This window comes from Eleutherodactylus coqui, chromosome 5, assembly GCF_035609145.1.
Source record: "Eleutherodactylus coqui strain aEleCoq1 chromosome 5, aEleCoq1.hap1, whole genome shotgun sequence".
Classification (NCBI taxonomy): Eukaryota; Metazoa; Chordata; class Amphibia; order Anura; family Eleutherodactylidae; genus Eleutherodactylus; species Eleutherodactylus coqui.
This window is the reverse complement of record NC_089841.1, coordinates 44,228,829-44,255,927: the sequence shown is the minus strand read 5'-3', so window position 1 is coordinate 44,255,927 and position 27,099 is coordinate 44,228,829. Positions and strand designations below refer to the sequence as shown.

Sequence of the window (27,099 nt, the reverse complement as noted above, 5' to 3'; positions counted from 1 at the left end):
ATGGATCGCAACAAAAAAGTCACAGCATGCACTATTTTAGTTCAACTGGTGGGCAAGACTTGCCCATGCAGGTAAATGGGGATGCAAAAAAAAAAAACAATGGTCTGCACTCAGATGCCACCCATGTGCTGTTGGTTTTATACCAGTCAATTGCCAGGAAATGCATAAAAAAAAGAGCTAAGAATATTTCCAATTTTTTTGGAATTGGATTTCTTCAAGTCTTCAAATTTTGGAAGTGACAGGCAATCATACAGAGGTTGTTGTAAAAGGCTTGAAGTACCCATTCTCTGCAATACCCCACTAGTCCCAGAGTAGTATGCAGTTCCTGGGGGTTTCTGGGAAGAGGGACAGCCTGAACTGGCTGTACTGTCAGCAGTGATGTGTCTAGTACCTTCTAAGATGCAATGATCCAGAAACAGGGCTGTCAGTTGGCAAAGCTGAAGTTTGGACTTGGATGCCTTGTAACCATTGTCAGCAAGAAATTGCAACAGACTCATTGATAGCTTCTACTAAACACTCTTCAACAGTGTGGCAACACAAAAGAAAATCATCAACATATTGAAGCAGTGAGGTGCTGACATATTTTGGGACCTAGTTTTGTAAACTACTTGTAGGAGTCATACCCTGGGGAGTTGGCTGCTCCCTGCGGCAACATACAACAGTAATATTGCTTGCTGCGATGTGTGAAAGTGACCCCTTTTTGTACCGGCACACTAAAAAAAGCATCTGTGAAATCCACGGCTGCAAAGAAGGCAGGGCAGGCCGGCACCTAAAACAGCAAGATGTAGGAATTCGGTACAAGTGGAGTGTTTACAATAGTTACAGCATTCACTGTTTACAGACCCGAAAGGTGGCAGATTGCCAAAGATGGGGGACGACGATCTACCAGTATTGTCTCATCAGATGGAAACCCCAGGAGCAAACTAACGTCATCCGGTATTATTTAACAATGCATGATTGTATTATTTGGGAACTGAATTGCACTATTATGTGGACTCTTTAACTACTTGCAAACTCGCTCATCCACATATTATTGTGCAGAATCGTATTCAAACATCTCTGCTAGAGACGAGCGAGCATTCTCGATAAGGCAAACTACTCGAGCGAGTAGTGCCTTATTCGAGTACCTGCCCGCTCGTCTCTAAAGATTCGGAGCGGCGGGGGTGAGCGGTGAGGAACGGAGGGGAGATCTCTCTCTCCCTCTCTTCCCCCCGCTCCCCCCTGTTCACCACCGCAACTCACCTGTCACCCGTGCCGGCAGCCTAATCTTTAGAGACAAGCGGGCAGGTACTTGAATAAGGCACTACTCTGCAGAGTTTGCAGCTGCATGGAAATCAAGATGGGCTTTACTATCATCTCTGTCTTCCTTATCGCCATGTATTCAGATCGGAAATCGGCAATATGGGGTAATCGTTGGGTGCTGGGTAGCTATAAAATCTTAGCAGACCCAAATCAGCTCTGTTATGTAGTCAGGAGTCAGTATTCCTCCCTTGGCCTCTCAGATAAATGTATTTCTCAATGGCCGTAATACGGACGTAATATAGATGAAATTGCATCCATATTTAAACTATTTTTGCCTGTATTTGCCTTTTTTAGATTATTTTAAAACTGGGTAAAAAAATCCATTATTTGCCCAATAGAAAACAAACAATACCAATGAATGCAAATACGGACGTTAAACGGCTTCATCTGTATTTTAATCATCCTCAGTAGGAGTCAATGGGCATATTACATCCATAGAATGCAGGAAACTAGTGGATGCTCCGTTTTTTCAAATATGTGCACATTCATACCGACTAATGTTTGAGCAACAAAAAAAGAGGGACAACCATAGCGGAGCACGTGGGATGCCGCAGCAGTGTTTTAGGACAGGCCACGCCCCTTTTATATTAAAGCGTGCCATTTGTATCCTATAATAGTGCCCTTCAGTAAACCCCTTACAGTAATAGTGACCAAATCTGGGGTGGTTGGGATACATTTATAGGTATTGCAGTGTAGTATACTAGGAATCTTCAAGTTCATTCAAAAAGTACATAAAATTGAAATAAAAAAAAAAATTCTTCCTTACAAAACTTAAAATTGCTATTCATCCACCTCCTAGAAAAATGCAATAAGGAGTGATCAAACAGCAACATGTAGACTAAAATGGTACCAATGAAAACAACAACTCGTCCCACAACGATCAAAACAGAATCCAGCTCAGTTGGCGGAAAAATATAAATGTTATGGGTTGTTGAATGCAATGATGGAAATACAATTTTTTGATAGTCCCCAGTCTTGAATAATACCCCCTCATTATTCCACAGTCTTGAATAATGCCCCCAGTGTTTAATAAGGGCCTGTTATGCCCCCAGCCTCAATACCCCAATTCTGTAAAATAAAAAACAAAACTGATTTTACTGTTTTTTTGATATTGTTAATTGATGTTAATATCATTGCTATTGAAATCAATCAGAGCCGTGCCTGCAGCTACCAGCACCGGCCACTCCGACCTCAGTTATAGCGGTGCTGATAGCATGCGCCCGCACAGCTGATCGATCGGCGTCCCGAGCGGCAGACCCCAGCCGATCAACGGTTGATGACCCATCCTGATGATAGATCATCAATAGTATTTCCACAAATCCCCTTTAAATATGTATTTTAATAATACTGTCTGCTATTAAAAAATCTATTAAAATTCTGACCTGACAATATTATACACCTATATATAAGGGTGGTCTCACATCTGCACTTGAGGTTCTACTTTCCTGCTCCATTCCATAGTGGAACTGAACCGCCCCAAGTTCCAGTCAGCCGTCCGGCTTTTGGAACCAAGTAGCACCAAATGGACACCATTGACTATAATGGGGTCCATTGGGTTCCTGCTCAGCTACCAGGCACTTTTTCTTCTGGTATTTTGTGCCGGATCTGTGCCGGACCCTCTGAACAGACGTTCCTGCGCACATGTGAAACCACCATTATTTTTACAGAAATTATAAAATCAGTTCCATTTGTACCAATCTTGCTTGTATGAGGAATGAAGCGGGTTGTAAGAAGTGCTGAGGTCACTGATATCCGGATATTGCGGTCAGTATGTGGTGTATATATGATATTAAAGCTCTCTGAAGTCTCACTAAAAGGGCAAAAACTCTCATCGCTTTGATCTGAAACATGTTTTTTTAAATCTGTGCAGAGAATTATGGGCCGTGTTGCATCTCTGTAGGTTTCATCAGGACTTGTCTCGCCTTTCTTAATCTTGGTAAGCCTTCATAAAATCAAAAACACCATCATAATGTCTACAGCATCTTACTGTAATCCCAGGCTGTCCAGTCAGCATTTCACAACCACTTGGGATTCCAAGTCTTATAATGTGCAGTAAGTGCGATATAATCCGGCACTTAACGTCACTTGGTTCCATCCAAGTCAGATGTTAACTGTTGGTATGTAACCCTAAATACCACCGAACTCTGGAGTGCAATTAAATGGTTCCAAGCGCCTACTTACTGTGCCCATTAGCTCCAGTGGCTGGACAGACGCACTTCCTCTTCCTGTCACCATCGGTTGGCTGTTTCCAGCACATCAGCTGCCTCTAGTAGAAGGCCCGCAATGCTACACGCCGCAGCTCTCCTAGCGACCAGCGTATAGTATGAGTACGACCTCCTATTTTGAACTGTGACGTCACATACTGCCAAATACAAAAGGACGTCCTTTGCAAACCTCTGACCCTATGTGACTCCAACACTCCAAGTTGTTGTATCTGACAATGTTGATTTGTTGTCCTGATTCTACCTTGTGTCCCCATTTCTGAACCATTGCCTGTAACCCTGACCTGTTCTTGTCTACCGTCTTTGAACTTGAGCCTGTGACCTGAGCTTTATTTTGGCTAATTTCTTGGATCTTAGTTTGGCACCGCTTCTTCATACTGTCATTTTGCTATCTCCAACCAGCCAGCAGGTTTATGACAGGTCAGCTCACACTTCCTTGGGTTGGCTTCTGGTGAAGTTAGGGGGACCTGTGAAAGCAGGTGGTTGGTGCATGTATGGTGCGGTGGGGTCAAACAGAACAGAAACTTTTAGGCCTCATGTCCACAGGGAAAATCAGGCCCGCTACGGATTCTCCATGGAGAATCCGCAGCGGGTCCCTTCTGCCCCGCGGACATGAGGGCTGAAAATAGAAATTACTCACCTCTCCGCACGCTCCAGATCTTTCTTTCTTCGAGGCTTCATCTTCTCTCCGTCGCGGCCGGATCTTCTTTCTTCGGCCCGGCGGATGTGCACGGCACATCGGTTGCGTGCCGCGCGCATGAACTGGCCCGAAGAAAAAAGATCCTGTCGCGACGGAGAAAAGATGAAGCCTCGAAGAAGGGAAGATCCGGAGCAGGTGAGTATATTCTGATTTTGGTCTCCCGCGGATCCGGACGGCTTCCATAGGCTTCAATAGAAGCCCGCGGGAGCCGTCCCCGCGGGAGACCCGCACCAAATGGAGCATGGTCCAGATTTTTTCATGCTCCATTTTTTTTAAAATCACTTTTATTGACCATCCGCGGGTATTTATCTACCCGCGGGTGGTCAATGCATCCCTATGGGATGCGGATCCGCATGCGGGCGATCCGCTGCGGATCTAAAATCTTATTTTGCCCGTGGACATGAGGCCTTACTGAACAGCAACTGGATGAATAATATTTTCCCTCCATAGAAGGGCACTGTGCTTGAATGTTAATTAATAACACTTAGTATAAAGTAACCAATACATTTTTACCACCTTGTATTTCGCCCCAGCATTTACATTTCCGGTATGGTGTCTCAGTCTGGTGGCAGCAAGGCACATGACTCTTGGTCCTTTTCTCATCAAGCCCGACACCAGTTACACTATCTTTATACTGACCCCTCATGCTCCATAGGAGATGCGTCCTTTCCTTACCAGATGCACAGCGTTGTTGACATCATTAGCACCAGGGTCACTGTCCTGCCCGGTTCATGGCATGGAGTTAGTCACCATGTAATCAACAGCTTGGTGGTGACTGGTGAAAACTAGATGGCTTATCTAGTAATTGGGTGGTCTTCATGTTGAGTTTTTGCTTGATGCTCCAGTGTCTGGCGTTCAATAGTGGATGCCAGTATCTTGATATCCAATATATTGATGCCCTGGTTCCTATTGTGCAGTGAATTGATGCCATGCTACCTTGTAGGCAGTAATAACCTGGTCCATTGGTTGAAAGTGACCCTCCATTCCAAACAAAGATGGCCAGAGCACTTCTCTCACTAACTGATGCACATTGTGCTTAATATGCATTGGTAGTCTAAGACAGTGTTCCCCAACTCCAGTCCTCAGGGACCGCCAACAGGTCATGTTTTCAGGATTTCCTCAGTATTACACAGGTAATATAATTATTGTCGGTGCCTCAGACATTGCCACAGGTGTTCTTAGGCCTCATGTCCACGGGGAAAATCAGATCCGCTGCAGATTCTACATGGAGAATCTGCAGCGGGTCCCTCCTGCCCCGCGGACATGAGCGCTGAAAATAGAAATTTAAAAGCATTTACCGTATATACCGGCGTATAAGGCGACGGGGCGTATAAGACGACCCCCCAACTGTCACCTTATACGCCGGTATTCAGTGGAGAAAAAAAAAAAAATTTTATTACTCACCTCCCACGGCGTTCTGTCGCGCTCCGGCAGGATGTCGCTCGCTCCGGCAGGCTGTCGCTCGCTCCTCGTCCCCGCCGCAGCATAGCTTTCTGAATGTGGGGCTTGAAATCCCCGCTTCCAGAAAGCTAATACACACGCCGGCAGCCATGACATCATTGAATGGCTGTGATTGGCTAAAGCACACGTGGCTTCAGCCAATCACACTATTCAATGACATCATTGAATGGGTGTGATTGCTAACACGTGCGCCTTCAGCCAATCACAGCCATTCAATGATGTCATTGAATAGTGTGATTGGCTGAAGCCACGTGTGCTTTAGCCAATCACAGCCATTCAATGCTGTCATGGCTGCCGGCGTGTGTATTAGCTTTCTGGAAGCGGGGATTTCAAGCCCCGCATTCAGAAAGCTATGCTGCGGCGGGGACGAGGAGCGAGCGACAGCCTGCCGGAGCGAGCGACATCCTGCCGGAGCGCGACAGGACGCCGTGGGAGGTGAGTAATAAAATTTTTTTTTTTTACACTTTTTTTTTTTTTGTATTACCGGCGCATAAGACGACCCCCGACTGCAGAGCAGATTTTTCGGGGTTCAAAAGTCGTCTTATACGCCGGTATATACGGTACCTATCCGTAGCGGGCGGCGAAGGTCAGCTGTTCCTCACGGCCGGATCTTCATTTTCGGCCGGCGGATGAATTCCTGACGCCGGCGGCACGTCCCCGGCACGTCGTCGACGTGCCGCGCGCATGCGCCGGGCACATCCGCCGAGCCGAAGCAAGGGAGATGCGGCCGTGAGGAAGAGCAGAGCTTCGCGGCCCGCTGCGGGTGAGTAAATGCTTTAAATTCCTATTTTAGGTCTCCCGCGGATCTGGACGGCTTCCATAGGCTTCAATAGAAGCCCGCGGGAGCCGTCCCCGCAGGAGACCCGCATGAAAATGGAGCATGGTCCAGATTTTTTCATGCTCCATTTTTTTTTAAATGCCTTTTATTGACGATCCGCGGGTATTTATCTACCCGCGGGTGGTCAATGCATCCCTATGGGGTGCGGATCCGCGCGCGGGAGATCCGCTGCGGATTTTAAATCACATTTTGCCCGTGGACATGAGCCCTTACTATAGGATATCCTGAAAACATGACTTGTTGGTGGTCCCTGAGGACTGGAGTTGGGGACCTCTGGTCTAAGACACTACATGCTGATCTGACTGGCAGCACTGCTCATGTGGGCTTACAGCACTAGGGTCATTGGTTGAATGGTCAAGTCCCAGATCACAGACACTTGATCAATGGCACATTTAGGTTGGAAGCATGTGCCTAAGGTGCCAGATGCCAACAGGGGCATCATCATCCCACTCTCCCCATGCAAAGATTTTAAATTCAGGGAACTCAAACAATTTTCATCGATCTTTCCACTGTCTGGAAAATCATCTACAAATGGAGATTTCCCACAACCTCTTGAGACCAGCAAGATCAGCTCTAGAATAATACACCATGCTGAAAGAGAAGATCATTCTGGGGCTACACCATAGGAGGGAAGCATTAGAAAGAATGCACACATGGCATCTACATGGGGTTGCCAAGAGGAGAACACTGGTGTGTAAGAAGGGAGCCCAGGTTTGGGTTTGTGCTGTAGTGAGCTCTGCTATGGTTCTTAGCGTTATGTAATTTGAATGGTATAAGGGCAACCTCTACTGGCAATCCTACATTACTGCGGTTTGTTTATTTCTGCATGGAGTGTTGTATGTGACTTCTCATTGGCTGCAGAGGTTGGGTGGGAGATCTGGAGGACTTGAGATCATAGAGAGATACAAGCTGGAGACCAATTCCAATGGTACAGCATTACATTACTAAACATGAGGAAAATACATGTAAGTGAGGTCGGCCCTCAGGAAAAGGCCTGATATGTGCACATGGGTAGTGACTTAAATGCAGGTCTGCCAGTTAAAGTGCGCAAACTCTAGCTGACACCAGAGGAACACATATTCATCCGCCAGTTGCGGACAAGATATTGGACAACACTTGCAGGCCACCATCATTGTTGGGTTGAAACGTTGGGTGGTACCACCACGTGTTCTACAGTTGAAGTGTGTTGCTGATCTCTGTGGTTTATAACAGATCGCTACCAACCGCCACTAATGTGAGTGTTAATATCCGCATATTGCTTACCTAGTAACAGAAACTTCTGACATACCCCTAGCATCATCCATGTGGCTGCTCGTTGTGCAGCGATGGGTCACTTAAAAGATCCAGTAATGTAGCATAAGGTTTTTTTCAGAGTTCTTTTGGCAGCTGTGAAGGGTTAGTTACAGGGGAAGGGTGGGGAGGCCCAGGCTGAGCTTTTGCACCGGACCCATGAGCTTTTAGCTACGCCCTTGTATATGGAGGACATGAACCTTTGAAGAAATTTCTGCAAATTGTTTTGACATTACTAGATACTTCTTGATGAAAACCTCTCCAGCGTTGTATCCCTGACCCTTCGCTTATCACCATATTATCCGCGGGAGATCCATTCTGCAGAATATTAGTCGGCATCCGGTGCTGCCAAATAAAAAAAACTCCCTGTATTGAATGGCAATTAAAAGATAAGCAAACAGAGATGGTGCCACAGCTACTGCAATCGCCGACGCGTTTCTGACATCAGTCCTTAAGGCCTCAGTCAGACAAACGATTTGGTTTTTTTTAGCGCATAAATAGGCACACTTAACCCCTTAAGGACACGGCCTATATTGGCCTTCAGGACCAAATGATTTTTGGCTAATTTTAATCTCCACTTTTCAAAAGCCATAACTTTTTATTTTTCCGTCAACGCGGCCGTATAAGGGCTTGTTTTTTGCGTGGCGAACTGTAGTTTGTATTGGTGCTATTTTTGGGTACATAGACTATATTGTAAAAAAAAAATTATTTTTTTTATGATAATGGGGTGAAAAAAAAACATCCATTCTGCCATAGATTTTTGTTTTGTTTTGTTTACAGCGTTAATCATTCAGAACAAATGACACAATCCATTTTTTTCTGTGGTCGGTACGATTACATCGATACTAAAATTCTTATTTTTTTTTTTTAGGTTTTTCCTCTTTTCTGCTACAAAAACCCTTTTTTTGGAAATCTTGTTTTTTTTCTAAATTACTGCCTTCAAAGTCCTGTAACTTTTTAATTTTTCCATGGGCTTATTTATTGTGAGACGAGCTGTAGTTTTTATTGGTACCATTTTCGGGTACATATGGCTTTTTTGATCACTTTTATTGTGTTTTTTCGGAGGCAAAACGCTAAAAATTAGCCTTTTGCCTCAGTTTTTAGCGTTTTGTTTAACGCTTTTTGCCGTGCAGGATAAAAAGCATTTTCCATTTATTGTACGCGTCGTTACGGACACAATGATACCAAATATGTGGGGGGGGGGGGGGGGGGGTTTAAGCCAATATGAGAAAAAGCATAAAAAAGGTGTTTTTACAATTATTTTTTTTCAATTTTTATTTTTTGTACATTCTTTTTATCTTTTTTTTTTTACACCGTTTGTGTCCCTCTGGGGGGCTTACACTTATTACAGTGATCACAGTCACTGGCAATATAGGCCACCAGTATCTGGTGTTGTGTCACCATGTCAACCAGCGGGGCTCTCTGTGATTATATCGCGAGACCCCAACAACGTCACAGAGGGAGCGCGCTTCCTCTGTGAACCCTTTGCATCTATGTCGATCATCTATGTAGATCGCAGCAGGGAAGGGGTGAACAGCGGGGGTCGCTGCTCCGATGCACCCCCGCTGTTGCAGCGGGAGCCCGACTATCAGTGACAGCCGGCTCCCGCTGCCGGATAGCGTGAGATCTGTCATGATCTCGCGCTATCCCTGTAACGTAAGGGTACGTCCAGTTGCAGGAAGTACCCCGCTGCCCATACGTCATATGGAGGGAAGGGGTTAAAAAGTGTCTCTATAAGAACCAATGCTTTCCAATGAAAGTGTTGACATGCATGTTTTTTAAATAATTGCACCTGCAAAAGATAGGACATGTGAGTGCAAATTCGCCCATTCACGTGATTTTTTTTTACACGCGATGTGCGAATTTTTTTTTTTTTCTTTTAGCGCAGCTATTCATGTGCTTGGTTCATGAGAACAGTCTGAAAAACGTAACATTTTTTAAGGGGAAATGCAAAAGCAAAATGGAAAAAAACACATCTGGGCCATTTTTGGTTAAGTTTTACTTTTATAGCCATCGTGGTGCAGTAATAATGACACGATGACTTTATTCTGTGGGTCAGGATGATTATGATGATAGGAAATCTCTTTAGTTTTTTATGTAGAGATACTAATAAAAAAAACTTTAAAAAAAATTATTTTCTGTCGCCATCATAATTTTTTTTATTTTTACGTCCATGGGGTTGTGTGAGAGCTCATTTTTTGAGAGGTGACTTAATGATGCCAAATTATAATTTTTTTTAAAAGTTTTTTTGAATTTTAAATATTTTTTAGACTAATTAACCCCTTAAGGATGCTGCTTTTTTTTCTCCCCCCAACTTTCAAAAAACGTAACTTCTATCTTTTCGTCGACATAGCTATCTAAGGGCTTGTTTTTTGTGGGCCGAGTTGTATTTTTTAATAGTACTAATTAGTGTGCTGAAGAACTTCAAAAAATGTTTAAGTTCAGTCAAATGGGAAAAAAAAAAAATCACAATTCCGCCATATTTGGGGCGGTCTTGTTGTTACACCGTACACAATGCAGCAAAGATTACATCACTTTATTCTATGGGTCAGTACGATTACTACAAAATCTACCGGTAATTTATATAGGTTTTGTTTTTTTTTGCTGCACTAGTTTTAAAAAGTTAAAGATTTTTTGAAAAAAGCTAAATTATTTTCTGCCGCCATCTTGGGACCGCCATAACTTTTTATCCACCCGTTGACATAGTTGTGTGAGGGCTCATTTTTTTGTCCCATAGATTCCATTGGTACCTTTGTTAGCATAGATGTAGTGACCGCCCGTCTGCTTCGGAGCCCCATACGCAGTTGGGTTCGCTGAGCTGTTGTTGGAGACACACGTCTGTTAGCCCCTGCTTCATTCTCATGCTGACAGAAAGTAGGAGCAGATTGTAAAAATGTGACTCAGCTGTTGTGGTTGCTTCCTTGTCCTGTGAGCCTCTGCCTGTAACCTACGATCTCATATGCTTTGGCAGCAGCTGCCTGATACTGGTTGCTAAAGTTGAGTTTACTGTCTGCCAATATCCCCAAGTCCTTTTCTGTGGCAGTTTTAGGATTTGGCAGTGTCTATAATTATACATTTTGTTTCCTTGGCCCAAATGCATAACCTTACATTTAAACGTCACCAGCATCGCAGTCATGTGACTCAAATGGCCATCATGGCAACTGGCCTGTCAGCATCCACAGCCCTCTGAAGGCTTGCGGTGGGCCGTGGGAGCCGACAGAACAGGATTTTCTTTTTGGCTTTGCCTTACCCCACCCTGGCAGCTGGAGCCACGCCGAGGCTCCACTGCACCCAGATAGGATTACAGTTACCTGATGAGTAATACGTGGATGTTGTTTCAAAGAAGAAGGTTGGAAATCATTGTTTTCGGCATTTTGGAGTATGATGGAAAGTACTTATCTTATCGACAAAAATAATTACACCCATCATGTGCCAGAGAGAGACTCCTGAGCAGGAGATTAAATATGTGATACAGATATGTCAACTGGAAACCATGCCACGTAGCTGTAAGTAGGGTGCAGCCGGTGGTGTCCTCCTTGGGCACTGAGCCCCATACCAAGCTGCCATATTTGTTACCTGGTATTTATGCCCATGTAAATCCTCTACTCATTTCTAGTCGTATCCGGTAGATTCCAAGATTAGACAGTGAGGAGAATCCTAGGAAAGGTTGACAACTGAGGCATCAGGGACTCTAGAGATGGTGCAAATGGGAAGATTGAGCCTCTACAGCGCCACCTATTGGAAGGCAGCATTCCAGCAAGTCAATATCAGATCTTTTTACAGACTTTGTAACAATGACTGGGAATATAAACCAAAGCCAGAGTCTTCTCCAGAAGGAAAAGATAAACCATTCACAAACTGTTTCAGGGTTTTTGTTGCTCCTCATCAGTGTGCAGTAAGTATTGTTCCATCTTTCTATTTGGATATTTCCCGAGTCGGCGGTGAATCCACTGCTTCCCTCCTGACCACGGGGGTGGTAGTCCTTCCCCCTGGAGGGTGATGTAATACATAAGTGCAGATGGTGACGTGGTGAGAAGAGAGTCAGGAGGAACCGTGAAACAATAAATGCTTTATTTACGAAGGAGACTCTTCAGTAGCTGACATGTTATACAATGGGCATCGCTCTATTTCCTGATATGGATAAATCCATACCAGCACTGTAATTACATCTGCACGCTCAGAGAAATAAGTCCAGCAGCCACACTCTTCTGTAGCCTAGACTCTTACTCCTTCTGTTTCTCTCTCTTTGTTTGCTCTGTATTTCTTCTTCTATCTCTTCTTGCTATTAATTTCTTTCTTCACTATATTTCTTTATGCATTCAAACTCTCTTTTTCTTCTCTTGCTACTGTTACATGAACTATTTCTTTACTCCTAGATTAATGCATAAACTGGTTCTTCTTCCCTTTTCTTTCTTGTCTATATAAACTATTTCTCATGCTTTCTCTCTGTCGTCTCAATGCAAACTTTCTTGTGGTACTCACACTTCCACTTCTCACCGCACTGTAACTTTCTTTAGCTTTGGTCTTTGCTTCTTTGCTCTTCACTTGCTTTTTTCTGTCTCCTTCTCAGATTCCACTTCCTCTTTTCTCATGAAATTTTCTTAACCAATCAGTGAGGAGGGTTTATTCTCCAATCACAAACCAGCTGTCTCCTTGTTACCTAACTAGCCAATAGGGTACAGTGTGAGTTACCAGACAGAATATGCGTGAAAAACAAACATTTAACATTCTTAAAGTAGTACACACATATTTCAGTAAAGCAACTGTATTGCCTTCTGCAGCGGCCTTATAAGTCTCCTCACACCTTCTATGTCATCTCCTTAAGAAGAAACTCTATTCTTTCTGACCCTCATTAGAGGCCTATAACCCAGCAACCTACTGCACTTTGATGGGAAGAAAAACCTTGAACAGTCTGTCTGTCCTGGTGATCTTTTCCTCCTGGAGTATAGTCTGGGTCTGGCTTAAAGTATATTTCCAGTCATTGCTAAAAGACCTGCGAAAAGGTTAGACATCGATTTGCAGGAATGCTGACTTCCAATAAGTGGCGCTGTAGAGGTATTGTTCCATCTTTCCATTTACATATTTCCTAGAGGAGCATGGATGGCCTTATAAATCTCCTCCCACCTTCTAGGTGCTCTCCCTAAGGAGAAATAATACCCTTTCTAGAGACAGTGATTTCTAGAGTAGCTTGCATAGAGCTGGGTTGGTGGATTTCCCATTTTTTGCATCGTAAGTAGCTATATCTAAGCCAATACAGCAGATGATAACGATTTCCTCTGTATTTCAGATACCTTCTATCAATGGACCCTTGCACTGGGCAGCATGGAGTCATTGTCGCCCTGTTCCTGACTCTCAATTTTGGACTGTGGCTTTGTCAAGGTAAGTCATAGATTTCTACAGATCTCCGATGTGACTTGCTGATGTTCTCTATTAGTTCCTAGTAGACGCCTCCACTCCCAGCAATAGGACAGATAATAAAGTTATAGGTCAAAAAACTGGAACTGCTCAACAGTGAAAGAGTGGTCACTGGTGGGCTTCTGGATGCCAAAAGGGGTACCAACCTACCTTACCTTGGCCAGGAGGTTTAAATAGAGGACTTGGGCAATAAACTGACCGTTGTGCCGGTTGAAGCGAAGAGTCTTCCATTTTCCCACCTAAGATATGACCCTACTGGTCCAGCAGCACAAACAGATGTCAGTAAATGGGACCCGAGGTGACAATTGCTTTCATCTTGCCAAAATAATAGACAAAGTTCTCACCGTTTCTCGTAATTCACATCAATTTACGAATAAACAGACGACGCTATAAACAATTAACCTCTTCCAGCCGGCTTTATGTAAATACACTGCAGCCGGCAGTGTGTCATTCGGCAGAGCTGCCATATATTTACAGTCCTCGTTCCCCCGATGTTTGCAGGGTTTCTGCTGCATGGAGTGCCCAGATTTGGTTGTACCCAACGGCCTCTGGTCTGAGCAGAATGATTGGGTCCTGATGGGTTCAGGTACCAATAACTTTTCCAGGACTGGAGGCTGTTCGTTATTACCAGACCTGAATACACGTATGCTGCAGCGCATTAGAAAACGGGGCGGGAAAACTTCAAAAACAGATTGCAGAAGTATCGGCAGGGATTACAGAACCAAACAGCGATGAGGAAATCTCATTAGCAGCGCTGCTACAGGTCATGGAGAGACAATACAGACATATCTGACTAACGGCCTTTTTATTATCGCTCAAAAAATTGTTCAAATGGGCAGAAATGATATCCGCTCAGTGCAACCGCAGCAATGATGCGTGTAAAAGGGCCCTTTACTAGAGATTGGTGATCACAGTACAGCGCTCTCTCTACATGGGGAGAGATGAGCTCCACTAAAATAGGAGCGTATTTGCAGAGCCTATTATGTGTGCAAAATGCGCAGTGAATAGAACCCATCGATCTCAATGGGTTCACTCACAAGCGTGTTTTTTTTCACGCAATATACGATCGTGTGAAAAAATACGCAGCACGACCCATTTTATTGGGCATTTGCGCACCACAAGAACCCATTGAAATCAATGGACATGCGTAAAAAAACCTGCCTATTCCCTGCGCATACACACACAAAATGTGATTTTGCGCATTTTTTTTCTGTTCCAAAACACGTGGTGCATTTGCGCACACAAGTACAAGCCGAAGCAGCCAAAATATGTGAGCGTAAGCGAGTTTCGGTCACAGCTAGAGATGAGCGAGTACGCTCGAATAAGGCAGTTACTCGAGCGAGCATCGCTCTTCTCGAGTAACTGCATTCTCGTCCGAGCAGGCTCGGGGGGGGGGGGGGGGGAGAGATCTCACTCTCCCCCCCCCCCCATTCCCCCGAGCCTGTTTGGACAAGAATGAAGTTACTTGAGAAGAGCGATGCTCGCTCGAGTAACTGCCTTATCCGAGCGTGCTCGCTCATCTCTAGTCACAGTGTATTTGCGCTTCCAAAATGTGCTTACGCCTGTGTGAACGAGACCCAAGTGCATGGGCATTGATTTCAGTGATTTCGATCTCATGAGCATATTTTTTTACATGATGTGTAAAAACGTGAAAACATATGCAGCATGTCCAATTTTAGAGTCTATTACGGGAAGCCTGCGTATTCACTGCATATTTGCGCAACAAATACATGGGTCCTACTGCGTATTTTTTTGCATGCCCAACCACGTAGTTTACTTCCACACACAACAACCTACAGCAGCAGACTGTAAAAATATGATTTTCGAACACGTAAAAACGCAGCATATTTTCGCAGCCAAAATGTGATTGCACCCGTATGAATGACCCCTGAGGGCCCTTTGTCATGGGGCGACCTGTTGGGCGCAGATACCTGACCAGTTGTCCCAGTGATAATCGTCTCTGAGCTCTTACACGGGAATGAGCATCGCTCTGCGAATTGAGGCGGAGCTGGACGGAGATCCTTGCATCTACCCGCCTCCATTCACAATAAACAGGCAGTTGGTTATAAGTGATCAACTACACGCTGAAACGGTAAAGCAATATGTGATTGTTCTCAGCAAGAAAAACCAAATCGTCTTGTAGATATGATACCTTTTAATGGCTAACAAAAATACATGATGTTAATGTGAGCTTTCCAACCTACTTAGGGTTCTTCTTCAGGCTTAATGGAACAAATCTACAGATGTATTTATATTAAAACATATACACATGATCACATGGGAGGGTACAGACATGGGGAACTTAATTTGCACTAGATAAATACCAGAGACATGATGAGAGGGCATAGATGTTGTGATTAACAGCACCTAGATAAATACTAGGGAGGGGTGAGCATAGCAGTAAGTAATTAGTCAAGTGACAGAGGTAACATGCTGACCTACAAACTTTCACATTCCTTGTCATTGGACTAATTATTTACTGTTATGTTCACCCCTTCCTGGTATTTATGGAAATGTTGTGTGTGTTTTCTCTATGGAGGCAATAAAGAAGCATTGTTTGATCTAAAGAGAACTTCTATGGTGTGCTGCTAATCTGATCATCTCTCTGCTGTGTTATGGAGGATTTATAAGTCTGACTCCTATACTGGAGTGCGCATGCCTTCTGCTTCCCCACCACCTGGTTTGTGGTTGTGCTGCTGATGTCTTCTTTATTTTGGGAATTACTATTAGGTGGTATGGTAGTGTCATTAATGTTGTTCACCTGCCTGAGCTTTCCTTGGCAGTGTGCCGGGTTGTAGGGCTGCAGAAGGTCAGACAGGGGTCTACGAATGTTACGAGGACATTACCATATTGTCTTTTCACTTTTTATATATTTTTCATATATTACTGCAGCTTTTGTACTATAACAAGTCCATGTGTGTTGAGTTTCTTGACCCAACCAGAGATCTTGACTCTATCCGCATGTTCTTAAGCCTTTTTATGGTTTTTGACCATGTCTGTTTATTTGTCATTTGATATCTTTTCGTAAAGCTATTTCATTGGCTCAGATGTGCCTTCTGTTATATATGTATTGGACTTGTTGCACTCCATAATATACATTTGTGGTGCCCCCCTTCTCTTTAGTTACCTTCCCTCAGACGATGACTGCTTGAACCTCATACAATAGACTGCTGGTCACATAGCAAACACATGAGCAACAACAACAATTTCTCTTCTAGGACAAACATGTGTCAAGAATTATCATAATAGTCCACCTACACAAGGATGACTGGCCCATTCTCCAGCTCCACAAGTCTTAAAGGGAATGTGTCATATACATTTAGCCTCATTTATTAGAGCTTGCGGCTGTAGAAGAGAAAGAATGTGTTTTTCTGTTCTAGAAACTTTGTAGCTATTTTTTATGCATGAATGATTAACTTTTGGGCAGAGTGATTTCGAGGACATATATTTCCTGTATTGTCTGTATAGCTGTGGCCATATTGGAGACACGCGCTTTCGTATTGTCTGCATTGTCAACTGTGCAGTAGGTCGTACGTGCCTTATAGCAGCTATAATAAAAGGGAATCAATGGACAGAGAAATGTCATAGATTACTACAGTCTCAAGGAAGTAATGAAGTACCACTCCTCCCTCAAAAGACCAAGGAATGACTAAAAAGTTGCATGCACAACCTTATCTGTGTGTAGAGTGTTATTACCCTGCCTTATCTAGGCTTCCAGTGGTACAAAAGGGTTGTCAGAGTCTCTCCTGCCCACTAATGTTAATGAGATGACTCTGCTGATTCTTTCCCAGTCTATACAGTGAAGCTGACTAATGAGCTACAGAAGACAGGATGTTAGCTGGTATAAGTATGGTGAATTCCCTCTACCCATGGGGGGTTGAATCTTTTGCATTATTCATTACTGTGTGTTTGTAAAGTCGGTGATGGGGGCTCTTGGAGTGGATGCTCATGTAACTGTATTAGGTGGGCACGGCCAATGGGGGGACGCTGATCTCTGTGGTGGCAATGAGAGCTCAGCTAGGATAGATGGAGACAGAGGAGACCCAGACAGACTCCCCGTCAGATGACCTCAGCTATACCCATAGACAGGCAAAAGGACCAGGGTTCCCCTAATCTGGGCCTCGATGGTTCGAAGCTCAGTCTCAGACAATAAATATCTTGGCACTGGTTCAAAGCTCATCACAACCGAAAATTTCTTAAGAACTTCTCCAGGGGTCCCTTGGGTATGTAGTTTATTTAAACAAGTTGTTTAAACAAGCAAGTGCAGCTAGCAAGACGCTTGCACCCAGTTCACACAAAGTTTCTAGTAAGGAAAGTTTCTCTTAAGGTGACAGTTCCAATGTAGGGCACTTGGCAAGGCAGCGTACCTTGTGTGCTGAGGGACTATGGTGCAATTCATTTTGCCTCCTACACAAGGGAAAGGAGCAAATGCAGCTGTTGTTAAGCCGTAGAGATGCTTGCCAGAAATCCTGTAGACTACTTCTGAACAACCTGGTGAGTCGCACTTTTGGCTGCTGGTGGGCGTTGCACTGGTGGAGAACCACCGGTCTCTCTTGGGGTGCCACCACACACAGAATGGATCCCCTGACTTCTGTCCTGGCTGTCATCTCTGCTCACTCTGAACAAAGATTGCCTGCACTTCTTTCCAGCTCACGCTAGTTAGTTGGCATTGAGGTGGAGGGAAGCATAGCCCTGATTGAGTTGGGTGAGGAGCTCTGGAGCTTTGGAAGAGACAGCCGAGGAGGAAGCAAGCGCTGCCAGTGCTGAGTCACTGAAAAAATATTGGGCTCTTAAGAAACAGTTCTTGTATTGTTGTGCCGGCAGAGCCCTATCACAAGGTAACGAATGGTGCTTACTGTTGGTTATGTACCTTTAAGTCGATGGTCCCTGGACTGCCAAAAATTCCTACAAGAGAGTAAATTTACTGTCCCCAAAGATCCTGTTACGCCCGTGCATGGCTTATCCATTCATAGTCTACACAGCGTAGGTCCTAAAAGGATAAGCACAGTCTTCCCAGTCTATACAGCAAAGCCATCAAGAGAGCTGCAGAAAACAGGAAATGTCAGCATACTTGTGCTCTACTGGCCAGTGTGAGAACTGCAAGATTTCAAGATTTATTTTATTTTTTAGAAAATATTTGTGTAAGACTCTGACTGAATTGAGGATCTGCTAACACATACCTAATGGTTATGACCAACTTTAAGAGATCCTCCATTGGCTTCTGGCATTGTTACATCTGTGCAGGGCTTATTCTTACATTGCCTATGCAAGTGTAAATTTACTGTCCCCAAGGACCCTGTAACGCCCGTGTAGGGCTCATCCATACATAGCTTACACAGCATATGTCCTAAAAGGACCAATTATTATGTCTAGAAAGCACCTATTAAATACGTGCAGGAATTATTCATACATGGCCTGCATGGTGTAAATGTAATGTCCTAAACAGATGAAAATATACCACCAAAGAAAACACGACAAAACGCAGATATACAAAACATATACACTTTATTTGGTACCAAAGCGAATAACCTAAATGGCATAACAAGAATGTAAGTGAAGAATCTGACCCTGATCTGCCAAATAGGGAAAATATTAGCAATAAGTGGAGTGATCTCCCTGATAAGGACGGCTCCACATTAGGAACCTAGGGCAACCCTGGTTTTCCCTAGTTGGCAACAGGTAAACAGTGGCAAACATTGGATGATGCAAAATAACTACAAGAACAGGGATCAAGATGATACAACATCCCTGCTTATAAGTAAAACTACAGACGGACTTGTCATGATAAAGGTTCTTGTTCTGACTTGTGCAGAACATGAACAGGTGTAGCTGAGGAGACAAAAAGCACCAACAGACTGAGAGTCTACAGAAAGAAGTCAGACAGGGTACAGAGCAGGAGTGAGACAGACATCAGATGAGACTCAGAACACAGCCACAGACAAGACTTTGGTGTCAGACATCACATCTGAGTATGTTTAGACCGGACGTGGGCCCAGACTTAGACAAGAAACAAACATAAAGTCAGGACACAGACAGAGATCTGACCAGCATGCATGATCAACCTGACAACAGGAGAATAACCAGCACCCTCTGAGAGGAGGGGCCAGAATAAATGTGATGTACAGACAAGCAGTGATTGGCTGCCTGAGCACATTCACCTCACAGTGAAGCAAACCAACCTACACCTGTGGAGAAGTGCTCCTGTCGGTGCCTAGTGCCAGTATGATAGGGTAAAGTGTGATTGTTCCCAGCAAGAGAAACCAAGTAATCTTGTAGATATGATATCTTTTAATGGCTAACAAAAATACATGATGTTACAGCGAGCTTTCGAGCACAGGCTAACACACAAAGGTGTCATAGTGTTCAGAATCTGAGAAACTCTTTTTTTTTACAGAGCAGGGAATATGATGCCCTTGTCTGCTGCACAAATGAAAGGTGTTATCCAAAGCATTTCTTATATTTGCTTTATTTTTTTCTGTTCCAGAAGCTGAAGTGTTTTTCACACCAGTGAATCTGAAAATCCTCAGTGATTCACCGCACCAACGCCTACTTGTGGAATGGAGTGTCAGCAAAGAACCGCACAAGTCTGATACCAACATAAAGTTCCACATCCAGGTGGCCAGGTCGGAAAAAATGAACATTATTGCAAATGTGAGTAATTATCTAATCTCATATCTATCTATACATCTCTCTATCTATCTCATATCTTCTGACTGACGTGCTCCTCTCTTTCTCCATTAGCCCATTGCTTGCCAACCACACATGTCCTTGCAAAGGACACTTCAGTACCTAAAATGTATAACGCTTATCCTTGCTATTGCTGGCTGTATCTCAGGTTGTGTTGTGGCTACAGCTTTGATTTTAGGTTTCTTTTAAAGATATCAGCTCACTAGACATAACTGTAGCAGGAAAAGTCATGTAAGTAAAATAGCTCAATAGTACTATAAAGACAAAACCCTCAGCTAAGGCTGGTTTCACATATGTGTCGGAACCTCTAACGCAGTGTTCCCCAACTCCAGTCCTCAGGGACCTCAAACAGGTCATGTTTTCAGGATTTCCTAAGTATTGCACAGGTGATGTAATTATTGTCGGTGCGTCAGACATTGCCACAGGGGTTCGTACTATAGGAAATCCTGAAAACATGACCTGTGGGGGTCCCTGAGGACTGGAGTTGATAAACACTGCTCTAACCGGTGGTTCAGTCACATATGTGGCTGAAAATACTGGAAGAAAAAGCGCTTTTTTCTTCCATCCAAAAGCTGGTCAGACAGCGGGCAGACCCCATTATAGTCAATGAGGTCTGCCCGGCGCTGTTTGGTTCTATCCAGAAATGCACAAACGGAGGTATCCCCAGCTCAGATGTGAAAACACTCTAATCTTTGTTAGTACTTGTCAGGGTTTGGAGCAGAGAAGCAATGTGCTAAGCAAGGAATTGCAACAACCACTGCATAGACTTCAACACAATGACTTATAATGCAATCACTTCTCTAGGAGGAAATACATGTTTTTGTAAGATACCTCCTGTAGATTAACTTCCATACCCCCCGCTGAAAACAGGATGTACCTACCCAAAACAGGCTTTAAATAGTGCTGTAGTACACACCAGCAACATCAAAAGCTCCAAAACAGAAAGACTAGTCAAGCGTGCCCTTAACCAAGATGGCCACAGCTGCTTCAGGTAGCAGAGCGGAATGTCGATTTCTAGAGTCCTACCTTGCAAATATGGCTGCAGCCATATCAGACAAACAGAATAGAGCCAGAAGAGACTTCTGGTTATACCCGCGGAAGATGTGTGTGACCTATGTGACTATTGTGGTGGCAGCGCACATACTGGGACCAGTACTGCCGCCGCTATGGGCCTGGAGAACAGCTCAGGAACCAGTGCCTGGAAGGGGGTGCTGGTACAAGGTGCATAAAAGGGCCATTTTAACCCAATAAGGACCAAGCGCTGTATGTTTAAATCTCCTGCAATCTAGAAGGTCATTCATGATACCCCTGCAAACGGAGGCGACGGTGGGTGTCAGAGGCAGAACATGTAATGGGTGCTGTGAGACCAAATGTCCTTCAGCCAAGTGCCTGGAAATGGTTCAGACAGACACAGGAGTGTGACGATAGCGCCCCCTGTCTCTGGATGGCTGACAACGAAACAGCTGCTTGTTGGATGATCAGATGCTCCTCTCTACTGGTGGTCTGTCAGGGGTCCTGAGCCCATTGTGTGTCCTCACGCATCCTCTGGTCCCAACACCCCCTAACAGTCTGGTCAGACGCTCCGCTCTACTGGTGGTCTGTCGGGGCCTCCTGAGCCCGGTCACCTTGTGCCCTCACGCATCCACTGGTCCCAACACCTCCTAACAGTCTGGGTTCTCAGCTGTCTCTGATAGGACCCAAAGGAGGAGACAGAAGTGCTTTTTAAACACTTTTGCCTTCTCTTTTACAGGCTACATAGCGCTCAGAGGGGGCACTATGCAGAAGAAGCAGCGTTGCCGTTTCCTCTATGGGACCCAGTGACCGCCGTAATCCCTGGCTTGTCAGAGCTGCAGGGTCTTAACAGACCTCTGACCCACTCTGCCAGCGACTACTGTCACACTAGGGGGATGTATTCCCCTGTAACTGGGGCTGCTACAGATGAGGCTCTTATGGATGCCCCAGCTACAGTGGAAAAGCGTGAAGAAAAAAAAGATTAAAGTGTGAATGACCCCCAAGGTCTTATATGCCATCATGGGGGACAGAGATGTACAAAAATAAGTTACAAAATAAGTTTAAGAAAATTACAGCATTAAATAAAAATATTTACAAAAAAATAAAAAGAACATGACCCACCGCCGACGCCAACCAAAATGGTCTCCATAACCGCCCTGTTATCCAAGACTATACAATTATATGTCAAAATGTCTGAAATAACATGGCGAGCGCAGCGCTCATCCTTATTGTAGCCCAAATACAATAGTGTTAGAAATAAAGAACTATACATTTATTTAATTTTTTAACTTTTCGTACAAATTGTACCAAATAAAAAGACTAGAAAAACAAAAAAACAAAGACATTTTTAAGTGAAAAACATTATTAAAATATAGATAGCCCTGTGTGTCATGAAAAAACACAGCAATTTTAGCAGCCCAAGAAAATAAAAAGGGCCAATAAGCCACCAGATGCATAAAATTACCAAAAAGTGTCTGGTCCTTCAGGACTGAAACACTCTGGTGCACCTGTCAGCAGAACCAACAAGTAGCTAGAAGGAGGAGTCAGATGGATGATACTTTCTCTGTGTGATTGTAACACTGATATGAGTAGGTGATTACAATATCAGAGTAAAAGGGTCATTTATTGTGGAGAACTGACCCCTTGTAGGGAGGCTCTAGTACCCTGTTGTACCGCCTATAGCTTGTATACAAGATGTGATACGGGCAGGCATGGAGGCTCTAGTACCCAGTTGTACCATCTCTAGCTTGTATACAAGATGGGATACGGTCAGGCATGGAGGCTCTAGTACCCTGTTGTACCGCCTATAGCTTGTATACAAGATGTGATACGGGTGGGCATGGCGGCTCTAGTACCCTGTTGTACCGCCTCTAGCTTGGATACAAGATGTGATACGGGCAGGCATGGAGGCTCTAGTACCCTGTTGTACCGCCTATAGCTTGTATACAAGATGTGATACAGGGGGCATGGAGGCTCTAGTACCATGTTGTACCGCCTCTAGCTTGTATACAAGATTTGATACAAGTGGGCATGGAGGCTCTAGTACCCTGTTGTACCGCCTCTAGCTTAGATACAAGATGTCATGTGGGAGGCATGGAGGCTCTAGTACCCTGTTGTACCACCTCTAGCTTGGATACAAGATGTGATACGGTGAGCATGGAGGCTCTAGTACCCTGTTGTACTGACTCTAGCTTGGATACAAGATGTGATACGGGCGGACATGGAGGCTCTAGTAACCTGTTGTACCGCCTCTAGCTTGGATACAAGATGTGATACGGGCAGGCATGGAGGCTCTAGTACCATGTTGTACTACCTCTAGCTTGGATACAAGATGTGATATGGGCACCATGGAGGCTATAGTAGCCTGTTGTACCACCTCTAGCTTGGATACAAGATGTGATACGGGAGGCATGAAGGCTCTAGTACCATGTTGTACCACCTCTAGCTTGGATACAAGATGTGATACGAACGAGTATGGAGGTTCTAGTACCCTGTTGCACCACCTCTAACTTGGATACAAGATGTATTATGGGCCAGCATGGAGGCTCTAGTACTCAGTTGTACTGCCTCTAGGTAGGTTACATGATGTGATACGGGCGGGCATGGAAGCATACAGGTTCTATATGCTATCCTGCAGCATATTGCTTTATATTTCCTGTAACAGAGCCCCTAGATCGTGTAATCTCGTGAGCTGTCGCAGGTGGCGTCCCAGATTATCCCATACATGTTCTATTGGTGATTGCAACTGGGCAGGTGACGGAAGTGTGACAATGTAATGGGGACATTCCTGTGACCCCCTTGTGTGTGCGGCTGAGCATTATCCTGCTGGAAGCTGCCATGAGAGGAACACATGTGGCTGCAGGATGTCCTGAACATATCGCTGAGCTGTCATTGTCCCTCATACCACTGCTAGGGGTGACCGACTGTCGTATGCAGTGGCCCCCCAGACTATCACACCAGCAGGGGGCAGTGTGCTGCTCCACAGCCAAAAGGCAGGATTGAGGTGCTCACCCCGAGGTCTCTAGACATGAACACGGCCGTTGTCAGCGCCCAAAGTTGGATGATCAGATGCTCCTCTCTACTGGTGGTCTGTTGGGGGGCCTGAGCCCAGTCACCTTGTGTGTCCATACGCTTCAACTGGTCCCAACACCTCCTAACAGTCTGGTCAGACACTCCTCTCTACTCATGGTCCATAGGGGGTGTCCTGAGCCCGGTCACCTTGTGTGCCTTCACACATCCACTGGTCCCAACACCTCCTAACAGTCTGGTCAGACACTCCTCTCTACTGGTGGTCTGTCGGGGGTCCTGAGCCCGGTCACCTTGTGTGCCCTCACACATCCACTGGTCCCAACACCCCCTAACAGTCTGGTCAGAACGGCCCAGCGGGGAACAATTCATCACTACGACCATTCAGCTTCTCACATCCCAGGGAGGGGTGAGCATAGCAGTAAGTAATTAGTCAAGTGACAGAGGTAACATGCTGACCTACAAACTTTCACATTTCTTGTCACTATGACTAATTATTTACTGTTATGCTCACCCCTTCCTGGTATTTATCGAAATGTTGTGTGTGTTTTATTTATGGAGACAATAAAGAAGCATTGTTTGATGTAAAGAGAACTTCTCTGGATTCCTGTGCGCTGCTAATCTGATCATCTCTCTGCTGTGTTATGGAGGATTTATAAGTCTGAACCCTATACTGGAGCGTGCATGTCTTCTGCTCCCCCACTGCCTGGTTTGTGGTTGTGCTGCTGACGTCTTCTTTATTTTGGTAATTACTATTAGGCGGTATGGTAGTGTCATTAATGTTGTTCACCTGCCTGAGCTTTCCTTGGCAGTGTGCCGGGTTGTAGGGCTGCAGAAGGTCAGACAGGGGTTTACGAATGTTACGAGGACATTACCATATTGTCTTTTCACTTTTTATATATTTTTCATATATTACTGCAGCTTTTGTACTATAACAAGTCACACATCCACTGGTCCCAACACCCCCTAACAGTCTGGTCAGACGCTCCTCTCTACTGGTGGTCTGTCGGGGGGTTCTGAGCCTGGTCACCTTGTGTGCCCTCATACATCCACTGTTCCCAACACTCCTAACAGTCTGGTCAGACGCTCCTCTCTACTGGTGGTCTGTCGAGGGGTCCTGAGCCCGGTCACTTTCTGTGTCCTCACACATCCACTGGTCCCAACACCCCCTAACAGTCTGGTCAGACGCTCCTCTCTACTGGTGGTCTGTCGGGGGGGGGGGGGGTCTTGAGCCCGGTCACCTTGTGTGCCCTCACACATCCTCTGGTCCCAACACCCCCCCTAACAGTCTGGTCAGATGCTCCTCTCTACTGGTGGTCTGTCGGGGTCCTGAGCCCGGTCACCTTGTGACCTCACACATCCACTGGTCCCAACACCCCCTAACAGTCTGGTCAGAACGGCCGGTGGGGGACAGTTCATCGCGACGACCATTCAGCTTCTCACATCCCAATAACGCGCCCCCCTCTGGTAATGGGGTGTAATCTCTTCTCTGCGTTGTAGAGGCGTCTAGTGGCCAACAAGCTCTACACAAGCGGAAGAAGAGGTCACTACACACAAGGGGCCTCCGAGAGCCTCTTATAGGCCAAGGGGGGAACCACTTTTAGGGCCTCAGCTGACAAGACTGTTCATCTAATCACCACAACGCTCATAATTTACTGATCTGCTGAGATGGAACCGCAGGACGGGTTTTACAGCAAAACAACAACTTCTTCCAAGGGAGGGAGTGTTTTTTTGACATAGTGTGTATTAACAAGCATGTGAGATCATCATCCAGTTCAGAACAATGCACTAGACTGCTAAACAGGAATTGCGTAATAAGTATAACATTATATATAGCAGCTGTCCTGCTTGCTGATGGTTTCCAGTGCATACATACAGCACATTGGCTGTGTTAATGATAAAACCTATTTCTGCCTATTATGACCAACTGTATTTATTCTCAGACCTGCTCTTTTAGCTCTACATTCCTGATGTGATTTCCCATCTCAGTGCTGATATTTTTAACTCTATTGCAGAAATACATTACATCGAATTTCTCCCGAAGTCCTGTGCCGTTCGGCTGGAGCTGGGAATCTCAACTGCCCTTGGAATGTGACTCTCATTCGGTGCGGTTACGGAGCGCAGTTGTAGGAAATGATCCCAAAGCAGACATGAACTGGAGCGAGTGGAGTGAGTGGACAACCCATGATGGTGAGTTGGAGAGGTTCTCGATGTCTGACTGGGAGGTGTTTTGTAGGGCAATGCAAACATTTTTCCTCCATAGTTATGTGGGGAGTCCTGGAATCTCCCGTCCCCTCTAGTAGTAAACATAGTCTCCCCCTCTTGCCCAGTAGGCACAGCAGACTCCACTTATTTACAGCAAACCCCCCCCCCACACTTTTAGCCAGCCCATCGCCAACTTCTGACTCCCAGAATGATTCAGAAGTGCTGATCTTGTCCCTAAATGGTCTTCTCTGTCTGACTATATGTCAGATTCATAAATATAGCGCCAGTAGACTTTGTAATAATTTTTGCCTAATTGCCAGTTTAACACTGGTGCTAAATTAACGAATACCCCCACTTGGCTTAGTCTGGGTCGGAGCAAGACTACGTGGTTATGCTATATCCCTGAGTCCCTTACTCAGAATCCTTACTGGAGTCACCCATATGATTCCCGGGTGCCCATATACTTCCTAAGGCTTCTTTCACATGAGCGCATATATTTTCACGGATTCCAATGCATCAGATCACATGGGCGCATTTCTGAGACATAAAGACGCCACTCCAAGCCAATATAGCGCCGGGTGTTTTTACGTTGGGCCCAAAAGATAGTCCTGGAACTATCTTTTGGGCCGGAATACGTCGAACGCTGCATGGGCTCCTATGGGAGCCCATGGCAGCGGCCGTAGGTGGGAGGGAGTTTAGCAGCATGGCTGCTAAACTCCCTCCCTCTGTTCTCCTCCCCCCCCCCATGCAGGCTCACCTCTCATTCCTCCCTGCTCGTTCTGTGCAATGGGAGGGGACGGGATGGGGGTGGAACTAAGCGCCGGTCCGCTCTTCCTCCTTCCATTGATGGCTATGGACAAGGGGCGGGACGTGGGCAGAGCTAAGTGCCTGCTCTCTCCCACCCCTTGTCCATAGCCATCAATGGGAGGTGGCGGGGGGGG

At 45.1% G+C, this 27,099-nt stretch overlaps 1 protein-coding gene across 3 annotated transcripts in view; it reads left to right on the top strand.

Annotated features, from left to right (window-relative positions):
• The window catches only part of OSMR (oncostatin M receptor), a 79,105-nt gene that overhangs the window by 9,119 nt on the left and 42,887 nt on the right, over nucleotides 1-27,099 (top strand). For all 3 annotated transcript variants that reach the window (XM_066602405.1, XM_066602403.1, XM_066602404.1), the window contains exons 2-4: nucleotides 13,101-13,192; nucleotides 19,713-19,879; nucleotides 25,969-26,143. In XM_066602405.1, coding sequence (XP_066458502.1) covers nucleotides 13,114-13,192; nucleotides 19,713-19,879; nucleotides 25,969-26,143 — 421 coding nt within the window. In that variant the 5' untranslated portion in view covers nucleotides 13,101-13,113. The remainder of the gene's footprint in view (nucleotides 1-13,100; nucleotides 13,193-19,712; nucleotides 19,880-25,968; nucleotides 26,144-27,099) is intronic.